This window comes from Gopherus flavomarginatus, chromosome 1 (genome assembly GCF_025201925.1).
Source record: "Gopherus flavomarginatus isolate rGopFla2 chromosome 1, rGopFla2.mat.asm, whole genome shotgun sequence".
In the NCBI taxonomy this organism is placed as follows: domain Eukaryota; kingdom Metazoa; phylum Chordata; order Testudines; family Testudinidae; genus Gopherus; species Gopherus flavomarginatus.
Window position 1 is genome coordinate 377,204,981 of NC_066617.1, and position 9,826 is coordinate 377,214,806.

At 45.9% G+C, this 9,826-nt stretch overlaps 1 protein-coding gene across 1 annotated transcript; it reads left to right on the top strand.

The window, feature by feature from the left end:
* Nucleotides 1–709: 709 nt before the first annotated feature.
* On the top strand, nucleotides 710–1,994 carry LOC127035688 (olfactory receptor 52E4-like). The gene has a single exon (XM_050925969.1). It carries the CDS (start codon nucleotides 725–727, stop codon nucleotides 1,721–1,723), a length of 999 nt encoding a protein of 332 aa, XP_050781926.1. The 5' UTR covers nucleotides 710–724; the 3' UTR covers nucleotides 1,724–1,994.
* The last annotated feature ends 7,832 nt before the right edge of the window (nucleotides 1,995–9,826 follow it).

The window sequence follows — 9,826 nt, forward strand, 5'->3', positions numbered from 1 at the left end:
TAGCCACCTGGTAAGATGTGATGTGAGCTCTCCACGCCGATCAAACAAGGGGAATTTCAAAATTCCCAGGCCTTTAAAGGGGGAGGGGTGGAAGGTGTTTACCTCAATGCAGGACAGAGAAGTTGAAACTGCTTACCAGACTGGTCAGGATGGGCATTGTGAGATGCCTTCTAGAGGGCAATTACAGCAATAAAATGAAATACAAGTGTCTACACTGGCACTTTAGCAACAAAACGTTTGCATAAAAAGCCTTACAAGTCTCGTCAAGGTGGTTTTATTACCTTACTAAAACTGAGAAGTTCCATCATCAAAAGTGGCTTTGGAGTCTGTACGCTGCCACTGTTTCTTCTCCAAAGCTGTTTTTTGGTGAAAAAACTTAGCAGTGTAGACAAGGTCTAAGGAACAATGATGAATAATCAGTATCCACACTTGTGTTTGCTGTTGGTGCCTATTAAGTTTTCCCAGATCATGATATGTAGGAGTTACTGAAACACTGAGCACCATAAAACATGGAATTGGCATTCGTAGTATCACGTGTTCATAATTAATTTCTCTGAATAATTAAAACGTCATTTTCCAGTGTGTGAAGGGCAACCAATCTGCTACACCTTTACTTGTGCATGTAGTGTCTCATATTAAGTTTTTCTCTCGATCCAGGCATTTGTACTGCGACCATCACCCTAGAGCCTCGGCACATACAGGAAGTCAGGAGGACATATGGTAGATGAAGGAGACACCATTGTGCCTCACAGTTGGACACCTTCTCCCTTACTCCATGACAGATTTCAACACAACCGACTTCACCAACCCCTCCACCTTCATCCTGCTGGGCATTCCTGGCCTGGAGGCAGCTCATGTCTGGATCTCCATCCCCTTCTGCACCATGTACGCCATAGCCATCTTGGGAAACTCCACCATCCTGTTCATTGTGAAGAAGGAGCCGAGCCTCCATGGGCCCATGTACTATTTTCTCTGCATGCTAGCTGTCACCGATCTGGGCCTGTCTACATCCATGCTGCCCAAAATGCTGAGCATCTTCTGGTTCAATTCCAAAGAGATCAGTTTCAGTGCCTGCCTCACCCAGATGTACTTCATTCACTGCTTCTCGGTGATACAGTCTGGGATCTTGGTGGCCATGGCTCTAGATCGCTATGTGGCCATCTGCCATCCCCTCAGATATTCCACCATCCTGACAAACCCTATTGTGGCCAAGATCAGCTTGGCCGTGGTGCTGCGCGGTGGTATGCTTGCACTTCGCTATCCCATCCTGGCGAGGCAATGGCCATATTGCAAAACCAACATCATCCCCCAGCCGTACTGCACACACATAGCTATGGTGAATCTGGCCTGCGCCGACACCCGCATCAGTAGTTACTATGGGCTCTTTGTGCTATTCTGTGTGATGGGTCTGGATGTGATTTTTATCACCATGTCCTATATCCAGATCCTCAGGGTCATCTTCAGCCTCCCCACAAAGGACGCCCGGCTCAAGACTTTTTGGACCTGTGGCTCCCACCTCTTTGTCATTTTAGCCTTTTACATCCCAGGTCTCTTCATCTCCCTCCTATCCCGGTTTGGCCAGAATGTGCTGCTACATTTCCATGTTCTCATTGCCAATGTGTACCTCTTGATGCCCCTCGTGCTCAACCCCATCATCTACGGTGTGAGGACCAAACAGATCCGGGACAGGCTGTTCCGGCTCTTTACTCATGAAGGGGCCTAATAGTTTCTCTTCCTGATCTGACTCTGAGATTGAACTACATGCACAACTGGCTGGTGATATGGTGCTGGTCCCTCTTCCCTGAATCACTGACTGGACAGTCAAAGTGACATTTCGTCCTTTCTTGGCCTTACTGTGTTGTATCATTGTGACAAACTGAGGAATCAGGCTGTGTACAATTTATTAATTCATAGGGTTCCCATCTTTCTAATTGCTGGTAACTGGACCCCTGAGGCCCTGTGCCCTGCCCTGCCTATACCCCCATAGCCCTGCCCCCTGCCCCACCTCTTTCCACAACTCTTCTCCCCTATCTTACCACTTCCTCCAAGGCCCCACCACTGTTGCTCTTTCCCCTCCTCCCCTCCCCAGCCCCATCAACTCCTGGTTCAACTCCATCTCCATCCCCACCTCTCCAACTGGGCTCTTTCTTCTCCAGGGCTGGGACAGAAATTGCTTCTGCCCGACAAGGAGCCTTCAGTGAGTGCAGCAAGGACACAGCGCTGGGGCCAACAGACCAATGGGAAGTGTAGAGGAAAGCCAGGAAGCTGTATAAAAGCAGCTGAGGTTGGGAGCAGCATTGTCCTGCAGCGGGTGAGACTGTGCATCCTACAGCTTGTGAGCCCTAAAGCTCAGCTATGGAGTCCTGAGGGCTGAGACCCTTGTGTGGTTTACTTCTTTAGTTTCATCTCCCTGTTGTCCCTAATCCCTGGGGGCCTCCAGTGGAGATGTGCTGGGAGCCCTTTGCCCTGAGCCAGGCCTCGGGGGCAGGGCAAGGGATCAGCTTTGAAGCTAGGAGGACAACAACTGAGAGAGGCGGAAGGAACAGCCCCTGTGTTAGCTGGGAAGGCAGGATGCTGGGCAGAGGCTGGGGTGGCTGCGGTAGCTCACGGGGAGGGAGATAAACAGCACATCTACCATTAGCCGGCTATTTACACGTGCACACGCCACCTTATCTGGAACTCCAGGGCACCCAATGCCCAGGGGCTGAAGCTCAGTCTAACATATTCTCTGCGTGAAGCTTTTGATCACTACGTCTAGAAGCTCTTTATCCAGGCAGCATTCTCCCCATGTCATGGATGGGTTGAGCCACGTAGCGATAAACTGATTTACCCAAGACCACATAATGAGACAGGACCAGGAACTGGGCCGTACTAGATGCAATCATGCTATTTGTGTGTCGTGATCAGTGGAGTTGCCTCCTTCTTAAACAGGAGGAATTTATTAAAGAAACAGCTAAAAACTACAGAACCAAAAACAAGTTTCCGCACAGTTCAGTTTTCAGCCTTGTCTTGCTTGTTTACCAGGGACCACACGCTGCCTGGAATGCTACATGGTTCATTGAGATCAATGATGTGCTGCAAGGAACCAAATGCTCACTAGAGAAACCAGTGGAGAGAGAGCTCCGTGCCTCTGTGCCACTGCAGAGACCATATGAGCCAGGTCTGAGAGAGACTAAGCAAAGGATTGGCAGCTAGAGACTTGTGGGCTATGTTCCCATCTCAAAACACTTCCTTTCCTGCTGCCTCAGTTTTCCCAGCTGTAAAAGGGGGATACCTTCTGAAAGCTAGGAGCTAGTGAGCAATAGTCTGTGAATCGTTATGATCATAGTTACTGATGAGAATTACTGATCTCTGATCCCTTATCTACAGCCCCGTGTGCCTGTAGAAAGTGTTTGTGCCTTCCCTCAGTCATCCATCTCCAGATTTGTTTGTCTATCTGCCCTGCCATCCTGGGCATTTACAGGATATCAGACCCTGTGCAGATCTAGGCCTTATCCCTAGTTGTCTTACTAATCAACTATAATTTTCAAATACACACAAATATACAGAGCAATTAATGTCTCTTTGACTCAGCGGACAGGCTAAGATTTCTCATCTGCCTTTGGGAAAGTCCCATAATTACTGCTTACTCCTAAAACTGGATAAATAGCAGAGAAGTGCAGTCATGGAAAGAGAGACACTGGCTAGCGTGTCTCTGTTCCCCAGCCTGTTTGCTTCCAGATGCTGCTTCTCCCCTAGAGGGTGAGCGAACCCCCCGGGATTGCACAGAGCTATCTTATAAACAGTGCACACCCTTGTCAGTTCTCAGTGTGGGATGTCGCCGCAGATACTGGTGTGAGAAAGGAGTGGGACCACAACTACATGAGAAGGATTCCAAGGGAAGAAACTTCTGTGTCAGAATCCACAGGTACCCATCTCTTGCTATTCCACAGACCCGGCATGACATGGGAGTGATGGGATAGAGACCTATCTCTTGCTATTCCACAGACCCGGTACGACATGGGAGTGATGGGATACAGAATAGGTCTGTGGTCTTTTCCACTCTGCACAGCCACTAAACATCCCAGGGCCCTTGCCAGAGGGGTTGAGTTTGCTCCAGGATCCTGGGCAATATGTCCCTCTTTGTTCTGACTCCCTCACTGGCTGATGGCTTCTAGCCCCAAAGTGGCTGTGTTTCAGTGCCACAGTGCATACTTCATGATGAAAGGTGTTAGTAGATGTCCAATTCAAGACCAAATCTGGAGGGTGTGGCAAGTAGTTTGCTCAGGTTCTAATGGGACACAACACCCCTTGGAGTGAGAAATGAGTAAAAACCTCAGGAGGCAGATGTGCGTTAATGCACAGACACTCTCACCTCCTCTTCTAGCAATGTAGGTCTCTGGCTGTTAACGGGGGCCTGGGTGGGGGGGAAGAGGGGCTCTTGCCTCATGTTTATCTGCTATAAAGCATGGAGGTGCTAGAACTCCTCACTGGAACAACTATACAAAATTTTCAACATGGGCAAGACATATTTTCTCCTAGCTTCATTTGAGAAATTGGTTGAACGAGACACCCGGAGTGAGAAATTGCAGTCCAAACGATAAATGTTTGGCAAATCTATAAGCAAATGAAAATGTGGTCTCTGAATTTGAAGTGTCAGATAGTTTTAACTAACAGTGGTGCCAGCAGCACCACCTACAAAGGTCAATCCATTTCTGCATTCCATTTAGATAAACTCTTTGCTCCAACAGTGTCTGTGGCAAGGAGTTCCACAGGCCAAAGGTATGTTATGTAAATAATTTTCTTTCATCAGTGTTATATGTTCAGACTTTCACCATCTGATCATCCAGACTGAACTCCTGTGTAGCACAGGCCATTAAATTTCACCCAGTTACCCCTGTATTGAGCTCAATAACTTGTGTTTGACTAAGGCCTGATCTACACTAGGATTTTACATCATGGAATCGTAGATCCACAGGGTGAGAAGGGACCACAAGCGTCATTTATTCTAACTCGCTGCCAAAGATGCAGGGTTTGTTGTGTCTAAGTCACCCAGGACAGATGGCTGTTCAGCTTCCTTTGGAAAACCTTCAATGAAGGAGTTTCCACAACATCCTGAGGCATCTGTTCCATTGTCCTCCTGTTCTTACAGTTAGGAAGTTTTTCCTGAGATTTCATCTAAATCTGCTCTGCTGTAGTTTGAACCCATTGCCTCTTCTTCTGCCCTCAGTGGCAAAAGAGAACAACTTTTGTCCATCTTTTTTATGGCAGCCTTTCAAGTATCTGAAGACCACTGTCTTGTCGCCCCTTAATCTCCTCTTTTCCAAACTAAGCATACCTAGTTCCTTCAGACTTTGCTCATATGGATCATATTCCATCCCTTGAATCATCCTTGTCTCTCATCACTGAATCCTTTCCAGTTTCTCTAAACCCTTCCTATACATTGACCACCCAAACGGGACACAATACTCCTGCTGAGGCCTAACTAGTACTGAGTAGAGTGGTTCTATCACCTCTGGCGATTTTCATGTTATGTGTCTGATAATGCAACGGAAAATTGCATTTGCTTTTTCTGCAATAGCAAAAAAATTGACACCCCTGAGAGATGTAAGTATATCAACCTAACAATGGTGTTGACAGCGTGAGGTCTACCAAAGAATTCTTCATCAACCTAGCTATCACCTCTCAGGGAGGTGGGTTACCTACACTGACAGGGGAACCGCTGCCGTCAGGGTAAGTAGTGTCTACACTGAAGTGCTATGGTAGCAGCACTGTAGCGTTTTTAGTGTACACAAGCCCACAAGCAGATCTTCCAGAAAAGCATCCAGTCTGGATCTCCAGCCATGGAAAGTTGGAGAATCCACCACATCCCTTCACAGTTCATTCCAATCTTTAATCACCCTCAGTGCTAAACATTGGGCCCTTAGTTTCAACCGGAATTTGTCTGGTTTCAGCCTCCAGCCATTAGGCCTTGCTCTGCCTTTCTCTGGTAGATTACAGAGCCCATGAGTACCCTGGTTTTTCTCCCCATGAAAGTCTCCGCTTGATCATTTTTGCATAAGATAAGTAGATCTCTCTTTACGTCTCTCTCCCTAGCTGACAGTTTGTAATGTGGACAGCAGAACTGGGTGTAGTCATTTTCACCAATGCTGTGTGCAGAGGTAAAATCTTTCCACTGCTCAAACTCACCACTCCCCTGTTTATGCATCCAAGGATCACATCAGTCCTTTTGGCCACAGCCACACACTGGGACCCGATGATGAGTTGTTTGTCCACAATGACCCCCTAAATACTTTTCAGGGTCTCTGTATTCCATAACAGTGTCCTAGTCTGTGAGTCGGGCCAGTCTTGCCCGTTCCAAGAGGATAACTTTGAATTTAGCTGTATTAAACATTTTGTTTGTTTGTCTGGTCCTAGCTCACCATACACTCCAGATCAATTGGTGTGCCTGTGCTGGCCTCCTCATTGTAACCACTCTGGCAATCTTGGGTTGTCAGCAAATTTTATGTGCAGTGATTTTCTATTTGCTTCCAGATCCTTCATGAAAATATTGAATAGTATCAGACCTAGAACTGATCCCCGCAGAACACCACTAGAAACAGCCCTATTCACTGGCAATGACTCATTGACAATGGCTTTCTGAGCTCTATCAGTTAGCCAGATTTTTGTGCATTTGACATGTGCTCTACTGATATTGTAGAATGTTCATATTTTTCTCTGAATTTTTTCCTTTACTGATGGAAATGCCTTAGAGAAATCAAAATCTATTGCATCTGCATGGTTTCCTTGATCAACCAAATATGTACTCTCATTAACGGATGAAATTGAGTTTCTTTGATAAGACTTGTTTTCCACACACCCTTTTGTTGACTGGCATTAATTATATTCCTGGCATTTTTTCTACCTAATCTCATACTATGTTTTACATTGTTTCCTAACTTCATCAAATCTGTTTTTAAACTTTCCCTTTTTTGAACAGTTTATATTTAACAAAGAACTGTCCCTCTTCATTTTTTTTTCCTTTGGTTTTCTGCTGCCTGATTGTGTACTTCTGGTTCCTATTTCAGAGTGTGGTTGATTGGTCAATTGGTAACTCTGGTATTTGTAACTCTAAGGTTCTACTTTAGATGCTGTTTAACACCCTGCTTGACAGCTAATGGACTGGAAAGTATTTCATCATCTCTTGGGATGATTCTTTCCAAGTGTGACGAAGTGGGGCTGGTCTTAATGTTCCCTCTGAATGCTGTGGGGGGGGCTCAGTTCCTGGCTACCCTCTGTCACCTGGCAACTAATGGCCAGGCCCTTCCCCCCTGGAAGGGGGTGCTAAAGGTGTTGGAGACAAAGATCAAGTGACCTCCTGTGACATTATTGATATAAACTGGGACCATATAGAACATGGTTTGCAACCAAGGTCCTGTAGTGGCACCAGATCCCATGTAAAGGGGGCCATATAAGGTGTCTAAGACCAGGTTATGGGTTGCTGGTTATGATTATGCTGTCTGTATGTCTGTATCATTATGTAGTTGAAGTTATAAGTATTGGCTGTATACTGTCTGTATTTCAAATTGGTGCTGCAGTTCTGGGAAACACCCCAGACAAGTTGGTGTTAGCTCTGCTTAGCCTGCTTGATGGCCCATTAAGCACCATCAGCTACACAACTGACTCATTGAGAGGAGGCAGATACGCCTTGTAACTCAGCAGGGTGTGCAGGGACTTGCCCGTGTGCCTCCAAACTCCATTTTGCTGTAATTTTCCACAGTAAGAACAAAGAGGTTCTTACACCTGGAAGTGCCTATATAAGGCTGATGCCTCATCTCCATCTTGTCTTCAGTCCTGCATCCTACCTCTGGAGGGACTTTGCTACAAACTGAAGCTCTACACAAGGGACTGATGACCCATCCCAGCAGGGGATGTTCTCCAGAGACTTGATTTGAACCTGCAGTTTACTCCATCACTGCTACAAGCCTGAACTAAGAACTTTGCCATTATTGTATGTAATTGATTCCATTTAACCAATTCTAGCTCTCATCTCTATCTTTTTCCTTTTATGAATAAACCTTTAGATTTTAGATTCTAAAGAATTGGCAACAACATGATTTGTGGGTAAGATCTGATGTGTATATTGACCTGGGTCTGGGGCTTGGTCCTTTGGGATCGAGAGAACCTTTTTCTTTTACTGAGGTGTTGGTTTCCATAACCATTCATCCCCAGGACGAGTGGCACTGGTAGTGATACTGGGAGACTGGACTGTCTAAGGAAATTGCTTGTGTGACTTGTGGTTAGCCAGTGGGGTGAAACCGAAGTCATTTTTGTCTGGCTGGTTTGGTTTGCCTTAGAGGTGTAAAAACCCCAGCCTTGGGCTGTGACTGCCCTGTTTGAGCAATTAATCCTGAATTGGCACTCTCAGATGGGTCCCTCCAGAACCGCATCGTCACACCTCCTGGCCCGGGAAAGAGACAAAAAAGAAAGAGAAGGGGCTGGAAGGGTTTTCTGTCTGGAGCTGGCTGGGGATGAGGAGTGAGGGCAGACGTGGGTGTCTGGCTCACTGCCCCCAGAATGGACCCGGCCAAGGGGTCTGGTTCTCTGTACCTACAAGCTCTGTGTTAGAACGTGTTCCAGTCGTCTAATAAACCTCCGTTTTACTGGCTGGCTGAGAGTCAGGTCTGACTGCAAAGCAGGGGTGGAGGACCCAGTGGATTCCCCTAGCACCCTGCCTGGATGGGCTCACTGTGGGAAGTGCACGGACAGACAGAGGATGCTGAATGCTCCAAGGAGAGACCCAGGAGGTAAAGACATGGGAACTTCTTGCCCCGAAAACAGTATGTTTCAAGGGAGAGGAGGCTCCCCAAAGTCCTGCCTGGCTTTGTGGGGAGCAGTTCCAGAGCATCACCCAAGGACCCCGTGTCACCAAGAAGAACAAAAATATTTCTTGAATACATTTACCTTTTCTGGAACATTAAAATGTTTCATGAATTAGCCTGTACCTTTCTAGGATTTCTTTTTTCTTAATATACTGAGCAACCTCCTTTATGTGATCCTTAGCCCTGTCAGAATGGATTTTTCCCTGATGTCTTTAATATCCGCTCGCAATTTTCATAACTTCCCATTTGTATTGCTTTTCCCTTTCTCCGATTTGTTATATATTGCTTCCTCCCCACCGTAATTGCTGCCTTCACTTTGCCACTCGACTGGGTTTTTAGCCAAAATTCTCCACTTCCTTGAGTGTAAGAACCATGGTTTGCTATCTCTCTAATAAACTCTTCTTAAAGAACTTTCCATTTTCCTTCTCAGTCTTCTGTCTAATTTTTTCCTCCCAATTAAATTTTCTAAAAATTTTCCTCAGCTTTGGTGAATTAGAAACTTTGAAGCCCTAAGTATCTATAGTTATTACTGGTTGAGAACTGTTCTCTGTTTGTTCATTTGAATGTAATCAGTTCTGTTCTTTTATTTTGTTCTCCTCTATCATATGCTGCCTCCTTTGTCTTTTCTCTAAACTAAACAGCTGCAGACTTTTCAGTCTCTCCGCATAGGATAGTCTCTACCATTCTCATAGCCTGCCTCAGAAATCCCCTTTCTATCTGATGTATCCGTTATAGTGAGTGGATGGCCAAAACTGAGCAGATATCCAGAGCAGGGTATTCTCCATCTCATTCCTTAGGCATCCAAATACTGTTGTTTTGGCCGCTGCTGTGAATAAGCAAGTGTTTCCTTGGAGCCGCTGTCAATAAGTCTCAGGTCATTCCCCAAAGTTATGTTCTAGATGCTGTTTTCTCCTGGCACATATCTTGACAAATCTTTGTTTTCCTTCTAATCTCAGATTTTAAGCAACCAAGTGAATGAGGAACTC